The 15,902-nt window shown below is 37.3% G+C and overlaps 1 protein-coding gene across 3 annotated transcripts; it reads right to left on the reverse strand.

Moving 5' to 3' along the window:
• Positions 1-445: 445 nt before the first annotated feature.
• Positions 446-15,883, reverse strand: LOC115739636 (isoamylase 3, chloroplastic). 3 transcript variants are annotated; one of them, XM_048274700.1, is made up of 24 exons: positions 15,425-15,883; positions 14,996-15,050; positions 14,818-14,886; positions 12,377-12,534; positions 11,784-11,877; positions 11,001-11,237; positions 10,627-10,731; positions 9,979-10,083; positions 9,198-9,332; positions 8,992-9,078; positions 8,095-8,146; positions 6,690-6,753; positions 6,107-6,206; positions 4,651-4,751; positions 4,372-4,423; positions 3,623-3,685; positions 2,941-3,030; positions 2,799-2,871; positions 2,469-2,548; positions 2,136-2,240; positions 1,959-2,057; positions 1,818-1,882; positions 1,223-1,331; positions 446-797 (listed from the first exon to the last, which is right to left on the reverse strand). In XM_048274700.1, the coding sequence occupies exons 1-24, from the start codon at positions 15,568-15,570 to the stop codon at positions 684-686; spliced, it is 2,358 nt and encodes a 785-aa protein (XP_048130657.1). In that variant the 5' UTR covers positions 15,571-15,883; the 3' UTR covers positions 446-683. The 3 variants fall into 3 exon arrangements, with proteins under 3 accessions (XP_048130657.1, XP_048130658.1, XP_048130659.1); XM_048274701.1 differs by having other exon boundaries at positions 1,818-1,879; positions 15,425-15,882; XM_048274702.1 differs by lacking the exon at positions 446-797 and adding an exon at positions 1,146-1,169 and having other exon boundaries at positions 1,205-1,331.
• Positions 15,884-15,902: the final 19 nt, after the last annotated feature.

The following is a 15,902-nucleotide window of genomic DNA, read 5'->3' on the forward strand; positions in this document are numbered from 1 at the left end:
TGCTGCATTGTAATTTACTGGCTAAAAAGTTTGGCGAGTCACACCACTATAGGTTGATAGTCTCTAAGAAGAATTAGTCTGTATCCGTAGCTGTTGCATGCTGTACGGTTTGCTATTTTAATTTCCTGTGTAAATAACCCAATATTGGTAATATAAAATATTGTTAACTAAGGCAAACAAAACTGGCAACAGAACAGAAAAGTTGATAAATTTAAAAAAAAAATGATGGTAAGTAACTCAATGACAGTTTTATCCGAAAAGTAATCAGTAATTTAACATGAAAAAGGTTAATAAAACACTAATATAGACCGGTAATTTCATATAAGAGTAAATTTGAAGCAATTGCAAAGTCAGTTCATTTGTTTTAACCAACATTATTTTGACACACGCAGAAACTTACTGAAAATTACCCGCACCGAAAAAAAATCCTAACTTTTGGATATGGATGAATAGAATTCTTCCTTACTACTAAGTAGTACAGCCGTGTACAGTGTCCATCATTCTTGCATAATCTTAGAACTAACATCATATCTCATACCAAGTACCTACTGAAATCACACCGCACTCAAAAAATACAAATAGGACTTTTGCGTTAAGACAGACCTCCGTGCTCCATCACTCCTTCCGCGCCATAGAGGAAAAAGAAAGCTACTATACTCATCCTTGCGCAAATTCACACCTCGTCACAGCTTCGCTTCAAATAGAATAGATGAATACGGAGCAATATTGTATTTGGTTCCTAAGCCCGGGACGCCTTTGGAGACAAAGTCATCGGGCGATTCGAGGTTCGTGTCCGCCTGCACGATTAGATGCGACTACCGGTAAGTCCTTTTGAATTCTTCCATACAACAAGCATCAAATGACACTGATAGTAGTACTAACACTCATGGCAATATAGTGACACAGCTCTGAACAGACTGCCCTTTTCATTTCACAGATTTTCATAAGAAGGGCAGCAAGTAAAAATGTATCAAATCTATCAAATGAAAGAGTATCGACACACCGAGTGAACTGAAAGATCAGCACCTTCCCCCAAGCAATTCTCACGGAATCGATACTACAATCTTCATTTTAAAAGACCTACAGTTTCCCTCCAAAAGAAAATTGTACTTCCGTAAATTCGTCTGGTTTTTTTTAGTTTACACTAGGCAGAGCATCTATTAGTCACAAAGGACATGAAAATAAAGTTGATTCTATAGAGGCAGAGAAAATGAGAACTCACCACACGAAACCAGCACCTATTCGTCGGTGGAGGCGGTATTGCAACTTTGACGAAAAAGTCATGAGCATTAAAGGCTATATAGATGTCTCCTCCATTTTTATTGTGAAGCCTATAGGTAAAGTTGTCAGAAAGTGCAACTATAATTTAAAGTAAAGCAAAACAACAAAAGAAGCAAAAGTTTCTTGTTTGATATAGTTAAAACAAAATCCAAAAATATGACACAGCTCTATATGCGCATGTCCCCTGTTAACACACTTCATTTAATCGTCTCTAAAGACATACATCACACTTCTTTATGGAGAAAGATTAAAGTACCTGATGACCAATCTTCATCAGTCATTTTAATGCTTTGATATGATGAAAAAGTTGCAATGCGTGTGTGTGTGTGTGTGTGTGTGTGAGAGAGAGAGACAGAGACAGAGACAGAGAGACAGAGACAGAGACAGAGACAGAGAGAATTCTCAGGACATCATGATCTAACAAGCAACAGCAGTATAATTCCCAAATGAAAAAAGAACGAAAAAAAGAAAACATCGTCATAACGTTTGAACCAAACATTTGTACGAAGCTACTTCCAAATTAAATTATTTCTTACGTGAACGCAAGAAACTTGCTTTCCTGATTGTCCCAATTGTCCTCGTGCCACGTCACATCAGTCTGCCGGCATTTAAGATCTCATGAACCTCGAGAAAGCAATAAAGTCCAAATAAGGAGAGAATTATTTACTGAAACATACTTTGCTAAGAAAATCTTCATGACGAAACAGAGGATGCCTTTGCCGGAATTTTATCATCTCCGAGAAGAATCTGAATTGACTTGTCCTTCTCTCATCCAACTGCACAGAACAAACTTAGACCACCCTTTAATAACTTTGCCATAATCAAGAACAGTAAAAGTTGGAGTAAAAACTCACCTGTGTCCACAGAAAGTGGTTAAGAGCAGTATCATGACCATAGCTGTTGTTATTTCCATAGCGCGAATGCACATATTCATCTCCCATTAGCATCATTGGGACTCCCTGAATTCATTTACCAAAATAAACACAAGAGGAGTTAATCTTACACATACATAGTTCAAGACTGACAAAGGAAAACAGAAAATGATCAGCATCAGTCGGCACAGGCATTATCCAAGACAAGACCTGTTCTTTTCCCTTTTGATTCACTCTTTTTTTTCCTTTTCTTTTTCTCTGGCATGAAACTTTATTGTCAAAAGATACAGCCGAATGTATGCTAAACGTTTATACCTGAGAAACCATAAGGGCCAAATGGAAGTTTTTCATTTGTCTGGAGCGCAAGGCCTTGACCTTCACATCATCAGTTTCTCCTATTCAAAGAAGAGCACAAAATGGACAGTGCTATATGAGAACTTTCCTGCAAGATTCTCTGCTTGCATTCACGAAGAAAGAAAACTCGTATTCTTGAAGAATAACACAATTTGGTTACAAAAGATACCATCACAAACTTCTCAAATTTTGGTATCTCAAACCTTCAAGCTTCGCAGTACAACTAGCTCAACAGTATTGGGTACCATATTAGGAAGAGAGCAAGCGAAAAGTTTTACTTTCGGGTCTCACCTTCGAAACCACAGTTCCAACTGAAATTATCATTGCTTCCATCATTTCCACCTTCCCCATTAGCATCATTGTGCTGCAAAACCACCAGTTAAAGGGAAACTGTTGCTTTGTGTCATTTGAAAATAAGATCACGGCTGTTTACCTTAAAGTTGTATGATACGAGATCATACAGTGTAAATCCATCATGTGCAATGATAAAATTGACACTATGATAGGGCTTGCGCTTATTGATCTGCAGAATATAGGAAAAGCCACGTGAGGATCCATATATACTTTCAGCCCAAATCTATCATTAATAAGTACCTATACCTTGTACATAGATTCTCTTCAGGGGATTCTCAGTTCTTTAACCGTTATGGTATTCTTGTTCGGTTTCCTACTTTCAGTTACTAAGCCCTTAAATTTTCTCCTTTCCTGTCTGCACTTGTAAATTTTCTATGTAGTAGATAGTTTTTTCAATCAGATGTTCTTATTCATCTTCAAGTACCTTTACCTTCTTGCCAGCTCAACAATTGGAGGAACAATTGAAGTTGAACACAAACATAACTCTTTGTTTCTTGTTCTCTGGAACGATGCATCGAAATCAATTTTTGGAAGGAATGCCTTCACTAGATTTTAGTCGAAAAAACAAGCCTAAAATGAAAAAAAAAAATGAAAATCAAGCTGTGTGTTCAAGATAGTTGAGCATTAGACTAGCAGGTAAATTACGAAACCCATCCATCAGTGAATTAGGTGTCTGGTTATCAACAAAGGAGAAACTGAAATATGAAGCATCTAGCATATTACATAGAGTATGCCAAATACGATCGGGAATAGGATCATACTCTATATAGGTCAGCAGATCCAGCAAGTCGAGTGGCAAAACTCCCCTTCATACCAGGGTCACCCTATATCAAACAAGTTCGAAAACAGAAACAGAAATCTCAACATCCTCCCTATTAAGAAAAATCTTTAAGAGAACCAATAAGATATGCACTAATCAGAACAAAGTCTGCTTATGCATAATTACGAATTTAAGGCACTATATATGGAAGAAACAGCAATGCATAAGAGAATGTTCTAACTTCTGAAATTATTTCAAAATTGGACCTTGGACATATAATAGTTCAAGGTACCCACACCCAGCAGCCTCTCCATGCATGCGCTCGCATAGAGGAAACTAAAATATATCCAACTATCTAGAGTTACATCCACCAAATCTTCACTTTGTTCGGAACCCTTCCGTGCAAAAAATCAATGTTAAAACGCAAGTAGTGTGCACAAAGAAAGCTAAGCCCAATCTGTAATCTACCTTAGGTGCTCATCTGACTTATGGCTGTCTAAACTAGCCATAATATAGCAAACAAGCCCATGCGAAGCTAAGACAAACCATATTTGCCCACAGCTCATTCTGAAAGTCAAGCATGAAACTAACTGCAGCACTCCATTATATTTGATGACAGGAATGAGTTAGTTGTTCGGCATAAATTCACTGCACTTTCTACATTTTTGGCAGTTTCTCCATTTTCCTTTTTCATCTCTGATGTATTAGAATATCAGAACAGGGCTAGTAGAGTTTCTTCTGCTTTCTCACCTTGATAAATCGTCTTATATCATCACGATACTTTCCATTCCATTCAGCCCATCTGCATAAAAAATATCCCATGCATAGATAAACCAAGATCTCTCGCTATTTGATACCCCTTCTTTTTTCCCTCCCTGACTGAGCTATTGCAGAATAGACAGTAGCATACAAATGAGCTCTACCCAAAGAAAACTACCATTGAGCAAAATGCTGATTAAATTTTAGCAGATGCAAATTTTTTGAGGAATAGCTACTACTTCATCAGTGAGATAAAAAAATAATCAATACCTGTCCCAGTTTGGGAACTTCCCGACAAGATAAAGGCCTCCACAATCCCATGGTTCAGCAATAATTTTACACCTTGATAATATAGCATCTTTTGCAATCGCCTAGACATTCAACAGTGATAAAATGAGAAACTTCAACACATTTTCAATGCACACTTTAGTAAATCAATGACTAGGCAACAAATCTCCTGCACTTTTACCTTCCTTTCTGTTCAAACAGATAACAAACTATAACAAAATAAACAGAAAAAAAAAGGAAATTAAAAAATGTTAAAGTTGAGTGCACAACCATTTGTTTCCAAAAGCATAGTTTCTTTAATGAATATGTGGTCCATATATTTAGGGGAAAGTACCAAAAGATACCGTACTTTTCATACCAATACCAGAAACGTCCCTCTGTTTTACAAACTACAAGTTTGCACCTTGTGACTTAACTGCAGTTTTAATCTAACTGAATGGGCTTATTAAAAGACCATTCTGCCCTTATATCTTAAACTCGTCTTTCTTCGATTATTCCATCTCTTTCCATCTCTCTCTGACTTATGATTCTTTTTTTCACATAAACTCTCCATCGGTGACGAGCTTGTTTCTGTGCCTTTCGTCTCTCATGCTTTTGGTCTTGCAAATCGCCTCTTGCAGTCGCTTTCCCACTTTCTGATTAAATTGAAGGAAAATAGAGGAGGAAAACAATCACCCTTTGGTAAGTTTTCATCCTCAATCTTGCAGTCCTAGGGCTCACATAACAGCTTCTGTGTGGGATTTGTTGTTTGAATCGAGTGAATAGATATGTCAATAACTTGGATTAGGACACTCTGAATTTGATAACTTGAAAGTGAGAAGATTATGCAAGTTCAAACGTTCATTTTCCTTATACGTGAAGCAGAAAAATCTTGCGCAATTAAGTGACAAATGAAGGTATGCAGCCATGTTGGGAAATAAGGCACAAAAGAGAAGGGTTATGTAAAAGGAATATGAATAATAGATGGCCAACATCTTTTTCAGAAGTCAGAAGCGAGAAATTCTGACTTGATGAGCCTTAATTTGCTAAGTTAAGGATGAAGCAGAATTTTTTGAACAAAAATGGCAATTTGGCAAGTACCATGACTACATTAACCAGAGTTAACCACAATTAGTTAACAGCAAGGTGCAAAGCGGGAACCAAGCAACAAAACGCAAGGTGTAAAATAGTAGTTTCAAAAGTAAGGGTACTCTTTATGGTATAATCCCAATATTTAAGTGCTCTTAACATCTACGCCCCATGTTTTGACTCAGATAAGTTGCAAATTACCTATATAAACATCCGTTCTCAAGTAGATACAATCCTTCTTTAAACAGAGACTAGAACATAGATCATTACTCCCAAACCCAAAGAAAATTTGCTGAAATGGGCATCCAAGTGCAAATAGAAAAAATCAGACAATAACCTTATCTGACCAAGTAATGTCATAGGTACTTACCCTAATTAGTGGAGGTGCATTAATGGGAGAACCATTTGTTCCTCGACAAAGGACACTAGCAAGATCAAATCGGAATCCATCCACATGATACTCGGTAACCCTGGATTTTGATGTAAGACCACAAATAAAATCATTACAGGATTCCACGATACGAAGTCAAGCAGCAAGATTTGCAGCATGTGAAATTTAAAAGTGTGAGTGAAATTAAACCAGCTGTACCAGTGAGGATAGCAGGTGTATTACTTTAGGACTCTACACCCAACCAAAGTTCAAACATCAGATATTGTAACAAATTTTAGGTCTGTAGATATTTCGAAAAATTTGAGTGACAAATTTAACTCTGCATGGGGAGGGATTACAGTAAGTAAATATCATTGTTTAGACGCAGTAACATTGATCCTTAAGCGTCTCAAGCTCTCAATATATATGCAGTTCACTATTGAGATGCATCGCTTGCGTTTCATATCAGCAGAAACATTTGAAGATTCATACAACAAAGGATAATATTTGAACTAGAGAATATGTTAGCTCCTTTACAAAGCTTAATCGTTTATGTTCTTAGCTTTGGGAAATTTAAACTCACCAATGCCTTAGGCTATCAAGAATCAGTTCCATGACCACAGGATGATTGCAGTTTAACGTGTTTCCTGTAGATGAACAAAACTAATGCAACTGAGAACATTAAAATGACATTATGATAGGAACCAAAAGTCATCAAAGACAAGTTTGAATAGCCATTAAGACAAAATTACAGTGCTCTGTGTAGCTCAGAGAGAAATGAGAGACAAATACAATGTTGATGTGTTATTCTGACAGCCATAGACTTTGTTTCTCCAGGGATGATTCAAACTTCTAATCCACAAAGATGTACTATAAAATATCACAAAAAAAAAAAATCCAGAAGCAGTTTGGCACCACATACAATAGCGAACAATGCTTTCCCAGCACAAAGAAAAGCTGTTGAAAAAAATTGTTCCCCAAATTCACATTTCTTTCATGTATTTAGAACTTTGTGATGACTTCATATTCAACCGTCATTTATTCCAATAAACCATGTACAAAAATGTACTTAAGACTCACCTGCAAACTTATATCTGACAAGAGAGTTGCAATATCCAAACAAAAAGCTATACACGACCACATTGACAAGCACCAATTTGCTCCAAAAAAGTGACATAAACGAACTGCTGGAACTTCTTCGCAATAAATTTTGTGCAAAGCTACTCAAAATGTATGATCACAGACTAATAAGAAGCCCATCTTCCAGAGAAACAGACCAAGTCAACCATTAAGCACTCCCCATGTTGAACCACAACCAGCAGAGATAATTAAATGGACCAAGGAGTTTGTAGTTTTAAATCCGGGAAAATCAAGCTGACGCCACCCTCTGCATTGTAGGTAATGTCTAGTGGCCTGGACAAGGAAAGTGCATTTCTAGGCTCTTAGAGATTCAAATTCTGTTTGGGATGGCATTTTGAATGTTACCCTGGACAGTACCAGGTTGAGTACTCTTGTGAAAAGCTATGTCAGATCATCCGAATAAAAGGCGGTAGACAAAAAGAAACAACCACTCTAAAGATTGTTATGGACTGGAAGTTCCGTCGTAAAATTAAAATAATTTCAAAAGGCACAGCACACATACAGCCTCTGATCATGTGAAACTTACTTATACGACTGCTCAATCTGAAAAAGGTTTCAAGTAGACTATTTTTGTCCCTCTTTCTTGCTCATTAATAAAACTCTTCGAACCATCTTAAAGTTTGGATCTATTAGCAACTATCGAGAAATCGAGAAAGACAAGCAGCGGCACTGAAAAGTCAAATTTGCATTCACAATAAACAGTTTGCAGCTAGAAATACCATACACTGACATAGAATTTAAGCAGGAAAGCAAGAGGGACATATTGCAAACATTTGCCTCGCTAGCAACTGGACTGAAGCAACGCAGTTAAAAGGAAAAGAAAGAAATCAGTAAGGCCTATAAATTACCACAGCCAGAGAAGTTCAGCAAACGGCCGTTTGAATCCAACATGTAATAAACCTGTCCATAAATAATGATAATTCTAAGGAAGTGGGAAACATATGTTAGAAAACATTGAATATGATGCTTACAATTTAGAGCAAAAGTATGAGAAAAGGAAAAACTAATTGAACAACACAAATGTCAGGTCATACTTAGAACTATGATTATGGGCCTTGATGTGATCACCACTAACGAAGAACCCCATCATTTCGCTCTTTTCTTGGCAATCGGTTGCAAAAATCCTCAACAATATTCAGAGATATTTCTTTGAGAGAAACGTGAAAGATCCTTAATCGTCATTCCTAAATCTAAAGTTGATCCTGCTAAAGAGCCTCTTCCCAGTGGCTTCAAACATTTTTGGAAGAGATCGCAAGTAGAGTTTTATGGTTAGCTTGAGCGATTTGCAAGCAAATTAGCACAGATCCACATGATGATATGTTAATTGTTTGGCACATGATGATATGTTAATTGTTTGGTGCAAGTTTGATGGGAGCTTCCCCAGTAAGGTATATCAGCAGAATAGTTTTTTGTTCCCCTTTTCAAACCCAACATCACCTTATTCAAGAAAATGTCCTACAACACTATGGTGTGATCTCTTTACTCCTCTAGCTTGGAAAACTTCCCCCATCCCTTACACCACCAACATGCTCCGGGTGTGCATGGATGAAAACTATGCCCATGTCAGCAGTCTCAAAAATTGATTGGCATAACTCAATATATTCTAGATTCAGTTGTTTGCAAATCGTTGAACTGCTGACAAATCATACATAGAAAATGGCTGAGTATCAACTGTACCTGCAGCTGAAAATGACAATTATTGCACAGCCATGTAAAAGCTTCAAGAGAACATTCAAAATAGTCACCTTATTATCAATTCCACGAAAAGAAGTTGTATAAGGATTCTTATCATCAACCTCATTAGTGTGATTGTACACAACATCCAGAATGACCTGCAAAGATGATAGGCAGGTAGAAAGTCACTTAGACCTCCAAAAGCAAACAGATCGAAAAAAGAAACAACCACTGAGTACATGCAATTCCATACTTAGGCAAAAGGGGTACCATTTACCTCAATGCCGGCACCATGCAAAGCTTTGACCATTTCCTTGAACTCTTGGGAAGCATTAACAGGTCCTCCACCAGCGCTAGCATAGCGACTCATGGGAGAGAAGAAATTTATGGTAGAGTATCCCCAAGTATTAATCTTGGAAATTCATGCATCATGAAACAGATCATTTAGTACGCGACGCAATTGGGATGTAGGAACACAACGTTTCACAGACATTGCAGCACAAGAGAACAGAAACTTTTGAAAGCAAAGGGAAACAATACATGGCAGCAAAATAATAGAATCCCACCCAGGTTACATGGCAGCTAAGGAAGTATGCTTGTCTGTGCTAAAACAAGCCTTGCTATCTAACATCTGAAGAAAGACTTGGTCCAATGATGGGGAAGTAGTATTTCAAAGTGCTTTGGATGAAAAGATCGTTTTTCTCGTCAGGGTAAGGAGGTAGAAAACAATAATCCCAGTTACATAGATAATTATCATGTAACTATACTTACAAAAAAAAATTTACCAATCACAGCAATCTGGCGGACAAAACTAACAAAAAACTCACATGGCCCTATCAGATATATATGTGGCACTTTATCTACTGCCACAAATAACATTCCTTTACCCGTAAAACCTCATTACGCATATGCATTCTGTACAAATATGTGGATAGCAGTAGTAGTGAAGTAACAACATCTTAAGAGTAAGTTATCTTATGCTTGAGATGCCCATGATGTAGTTTACTCATCATATACAAGAAAGTTATACTGCATGGAGCAATTGATTATTATATTACCATGTGATCTCTCGGATTTCTTCGCCTTTGAAACTCAAACTCGTCGAACTCAAAAACGGGCAACAATTCCACTGCATTTACTCCAAGCTCCAAAAGATGGGGTATCTGGAGACACCACAAAAATATATTGTCAAAAAGACCATGGAAACATGAAGATGATACTTAAAAAGTTCGCCATTAAAAGTTCATACAAAGACATTGCTCAGGATATTTATAGAAGAGTGGTGAGTTGAGAAGGAAACCTCAAACTACCCATTAAAGGTTTCTTTTTGGAGGAAAGAAGGAGACAGAAAGCCCCAAGTATTATCTCTGTCTAAAACTACACCGAGTTTAGCATACAAAATCATAAAAACCATAGAAGCATCTAAAATTCCTCTTTTAAAGTTTCAAATGCATGGCAATTCCTTAATAATTAATAGCAGACATGAGTACAGTTAACAGCTGCAGCACAAGTTATATTTCCAGCCCCATGTATTTGATTATTTTGCTAACAGCGAAAACCACCACCACCAATGTAGCCGCAATAACTAATATCTGCAACGTATTCAGGCTGTCATAACTGAAAGCACATTATTGAAATTGGATCACAATTTTCATCCCAACACTTCAAATTTGAACTCTAAAACAGCAGTTTGCTTCAGTATTTACCTTTTCAATAACTCCAAGATAGCTTCCACGTATATCAGAATCTAGCCCACTGGAGTCGTCAATTGTAAATGCACGAACACTCATTTCATATATAACAAGATCTTTCTGCAAGAAACAAGTATCAGAATGTAGATATTGAGATGTAAAGTGACGGAGTAAACAACTGCTAAAATTTTAACATCTCCGTCATCTATTATGATAAAATCTCCTACAGCAACATAGAGGCAAGAGATGTTTTGAATCTGTTTATGCTCATTAACCACAGGTGGTAAAGTAGGATAGACATAAGACGGAAGAAAGAAGAAATAGTGTGCAAATAAACTTAAGATGTCAGATGATTTTTACTCACAACACCGTAGAAACAACCAACGTACCTCAGGTATATTAGGAAGCTTGTAGTCCTCTCCCCAATCGAAAGGCAAACTATCAAAGTCATAAGTTCCAAGAAATTTTGACAGCTTATGGCTGGTATCTCCGTAAAACCGACGACCTTCTATGAGTTTGGCATAAGGATCTATAAGCACAATATTGTGGTCAAATCGATGTCCTTCATTAAAACCTCGTGGACCATCCATGCGATAACCATAAAGGACATTGCTCCGAGGCACACCCTGTACATGTAATGTTAGCAGTATGAAATTGTTTTTTTTTTTTTGGTAAATAGCAGTATGAAATTGTTCAGTATGGATAAGTGGAAAAAGCCTAATAGGTTCTTGTTTATGCAGCAAAACCTAAAAACTCGTGCTTGTAAATTATATGATAAATGAACACAGCATTTATTCACCCAAGGAACAAAAATTCTTGCAAAGTTCATAGTTGTGCAGATACCCCCTCCGTTCATCTTCAGTTAGAAACCCCAAAGGAAGATGATGCGACGTAATCAGAGATAGCCACATGATAGTTCCATTACAAAATCTTGACGTCTCCAAATGAATTTGGATACAAATATAAAAGACACAGGAACTGAATTTCCAAAAAGGATGTTATATAAGTATGACAGTACCTCGACTGAAAATGCTTAAAGTTTAGTACAAAAAGTCCAATTACATAGCTGCTAAGAACCCCATAATAACAGAATACAGAGACGCAGAAGCTATTTACTCAAGTCAATGTATTGTAAAGAGAGAAAATTGAAAAAATAGCATAGCAAGGACTACCTCAATGAATATATGCCAAATATCTCCGGTTTTGTTGTTGTGAGGATCCAAAGCTAGCTCAATAAGTTCCTGATCCACTCTGCTAGCCTTCCCACTGACAATACCAACCAGAAGCACAAAGTATGGCAAACCAATGACAGAATGAGAAACACTCACTCCTTAGGATATAATCAGACAAATGGCAAAATCTAGTTCAGTCAGAAAAATTACAAAATTTGTGATTAAAATCTCTTTCTTTCTTCCCTTTTGATAGGAAAGGAGAGGTAACATAATTCACCTCGCAGCAAAACAAGACTGACTCTCTGAAGTTAAATAGAAAACAAATTGTATTCGAGAAAAAAAATCAGTCTATAGAGACAGATGAATCAGAAAGTTGAGGAGACTATCTGCAACTGTCAAGTCTAGCTATTGACAAAGTATATGCTAAGGAATTATGAGGCCTTACCCAAAGAGAAAAGAAAAATTGAAGGAAAAAGTTCCCAAAAGTTGTTGTAGATCATGAAATGGAATTATCTTTCCAGATAACTGAGAAAGCATAAAATTGTGGGAAATGTTCAATTGCATGGGGAAGATGTAAATGCCTTCTCACTCACCTCTGGGGAAGTGATAAGCAAAGTGTTACTGCAGTTGCATTCTGCGAAAATATAGCAAAGTTGATTCCATTATCGACTTCTGATACCCCTAATGGAAATGCCTGGCCTGGAAAAACTCTGAATGGTCTTTGGATCTCTGATACTTCTGGGGCTTCTTCCTAAAAATCCAAGACCATGTATGTAGTAAATTATTATAAGCCACAAGAGAATGCATGTAGCCATAGCAACCTAAATCAGAAAAAAAATTATAAACTCGAGATGTCGAGAGCTGATGCAGCCAACAAAATCATGCAAGATGATATTTGCTCCAACATTGACGTTTCTACAATGCATCAAATTCACAAATCATATAAGAGCCCTAAAGGATTAGGATTCTTCTCATAGGTAAATTCGTAATATTACATCTTTTAGGATTTGATTCTTGTTATGATTTTATCAAGTTTCCTGTTTCTATTATGTCTCTTGCTTAGAAGTTTTATTATTCCAACTAGGAGACTTTTCAAGAGTCTGTGGTATGATTATTGAATTTTAGAAGTATTTACTTTGGGATTGTGTGATGCAATTTTTCCATTAGGTGTGATGCTTAGGAACCTCTAGGTGTGATGAGAGCTTTGGGTGTGAAGCCTAAAAATTTGCTCTTTGTTGTGGGACTTGTCGTCCGACATCAATTTTTTGTATCAGAGCCAAAGTTCAACCACAATGGCGAAAAATGCTGAGTTGAATTCGAAGGTTGCCGAATTGAAATCCTAGTTGGATACTTTGCATAAAGATCACGAGAATGCAATCACCAGAATTGATGAGCGTTTGAAGCAACAAAATAACAAACTTGGTGAGTTATTAGAGCAAATGAAGAAGTTGTTTATCACCCTAGGAGACCAAACAATCTAAACAATTGTTGATCAAGATCACCTTGTGTCACAAGAATCCATGATTGAGAGAAGAGCTTGAATACATGAGGTGGTTGATTGCATAGAGAAGATTGAAAATGTTGGTGAATTGAGCATAGAAGTCGATTCACATCATGTGTGCTTCTGGTATGGAGAACAAGGCCATGTTGCTTATCAATTTACAACTAAGGAGCATGTTGGGAATCACAATTTCAAGGTGGCTGATCACGCAAGCATTATTGAGGATATGGATTTCATGATACCATCCAAGTTTAATTATCACAAGGTGTTTGATTGGAAGTTTTTCTCAAAGCACGCTGTTATTGAACCTCTTCTGGTATGAGGGAAAAACTCTGGATGAAGCTGCTAAATTAAAGTGTTCAACACTTTCGAACTAGAGAACGAATTTTCTGCCACCAGGGGAGAATGATGCAGCCAACAACATCACGCAAGATGATATTTGTTCAACTGATGACGTTTCTGCCAAGTTGTGGCAAAGATCAACCATTGTAATATTCCAAATCAAATAAGAGTCCTAGGACAAGGATTCTTCCCATGGATAAATTAGGAGTATTTAATTCTTATTATCTATTTTCAATGATGTTTCTTGCTTGGAAACTTCCTATTGTAACTGAAAGTAGAACTTTTAGAGAGTCTGTTTACGTGGTTGTAATTCTTTCTTTTCACTGGAGTTGATGATGATGTGCAATGCAATTCTCCTCTTAGGTGTGATGCTTAAGAAACCTAGGTTCGATGTGAAGCCTAAAGATTTGTTCTTTGTTGCGGAACTCGTTGTCCTATATCAAAAGCTCTCTTGCATGAAAATTTAGTTCTACACCTTCTATTTGGGGTGAAATGAAGTTATTTCATCTAAAAAGAATGAGTTCCAGATTAAGAACTTAGATGATATTCAGCCAAAAGCATAGGAAATACACCATCCACAAATCAGATTGCCCATGTGGTCAGTAACATGTCTAAGATACTTACAACAAAATAAGGTAGAGAACATGTGGAGGGGTAATTCATTGTAAAACAACAACTAACTCAATCAATCAGATGAAATGTTAAACTAACTCAATCAATCAGATGAAAGCTAAAGTAAGTACTTCAAGTTTTACAAGCTCTGCAATGTGGGAAGAAGTCCAGTGATATTGTTTCTTGAAGCTATTCATAAGTACTATATTTTTCCCTTAAGTTTTCAATTATACTGCGCAGAATAGAAATATCATCCCATAGCAGAGCAACCTTTCGAAACTGTCAGGCTAAGTTTTGGAGTCCAGCCAAGATAACAAACAATGGCGCCTCCCACAATTGTCAGTGCAAAATGCAGCTAACAGAGTAAAAGAACTTCAAGCAAGTTCTTTACAAAAATTCATTTCCAGTAGCAGAACTCGAATCAAATCCCAAGTAAGCTGAAACTTTCACAAAGCCTCCTCACTTTTATGTGTATCCACATGTATCAACTTCAGTAACAGCAACCTGGAAATGCAGGTAGACGCAACCTGGAAATGCAGGTAAAAGCTGCAGATATGCATAATTTTAATGGATAATCACCTCGAGCACGCGTTCTTGAGCCTGACGCCCATAAACTTTAGCCTTTCCTCGGTGTGCACCTTCCCTTGTCTGACCTATGCAAGATGTGCCATTACATACTTCGGAATGAAACACAGAACTCTACTTGTCAAACCAGAAAATGTATCTTAAGAAAAAGACACGAAATTTTGATGAATACCTTTCTGGAAAGACTTCCCCCGCTGCCCCCGGATACGCTTTTACTCAGTTTCAATCTGGTAAGACATCAAGAGAAATTAACGACAGATCGAACAATAGAATTCAGGTTAGCACTGCTCACATTTTAGAAAACCCCCACACTTTTAGGCACACAATATGCGAATATATTTATAGATTATCACAGCACAATGCGAACATAGTGAAATCATGGGAAATACGATATTACCTCCTTCTAACAACCAAGGAACTATTGTTCACTTAAAGTAATCTCATCAAACTGGACTACTTAAAACATTGAAAAACTACATCCAACCGGAAGAAAGAAAACTCAGAGGCATTATGGGACTCATAATGCCAAAGCACCCATCAAGAACACATCCGCACGATCAAGGAGAAGCAACTAAACACGAAAAGAAAGAGAAAGGCTCACCCCATTTCAAGCCCGCGAGAAGCTCCAATGCCCGAACAAGAAGACGAAGCCAAAGGAGCAAAATTGGTAGCAAAAGCAGAATCAGAATCGCAAAGAGGTGGGCGATGCATTTTCAGTAGCTGCTGCGAATAAAGAGAAGTTCCCATGAACGGAAAAGACGAGCGAGCAGAACGAATCTGAGGGTGTCAAGAAAAGAAAGAAACGAGAGAAAGTGGAACGGAAAAGGCGATCTTTTTATGAGGCTGGCGAGGAGCAGAGGACTGTGAAGTTGGGACTTGGGAGTCTTTCTGAAGTCTTCTTCTCGTTGGAATTAGGATTCGAAGTCCGAAGCAGCTTCGACTTGTCTGCCACGTGAACGGTAAACACGTTAGCTTTTCGATCTTCTCGGATATCACATGAAGGAATCCATTGATATTTATCATCGCGTGCATTGTTCTGCCCTCTATGACCAGAAAAATATCCTGCAAAGTCGCATCTT

Source organism: Rhodamnia argentea, chromosome 2 (assembly GCF_020921035.1).
Source record: "Rhodamnia argentea isolate NSW1041297 chromosome 2, ASM2092103v1, whole genome shotgun sequence".
Taxonomy (NCBI): Eukaryota; Viridiplantae; Streptophyta; class Magnoliopsida; order Myrtales; family Myrtaceae; genus Rhodamnia; species Rhodamnia argentea.

Excerpts from the sequence above, each read along its gene's own strand:
- LOC115739636 (XM_048274700.1), bottom strand. The coding sequence starts at position 15,570 with ATGGGAACTTCTCTTTATTCGCAGCAGCTACTGAAAATGCATCGCCCA. Across the intron at positions 9,079-9,197 it reads TGCATGGTGCCGGCATTGAG|GTCATTCTGGATGTTGTGTA; the intron begins GTAAATGGTACC and ends TCATCTTTGCAG. Across the intron at positions 2,058-2,135 it reads ACCACTTTCTGTGGACACAG|TTGGATGAGAGAAGGACAAG; the intron begins GTGAGTTTTTAC and ends TGTTCTGTGCAG.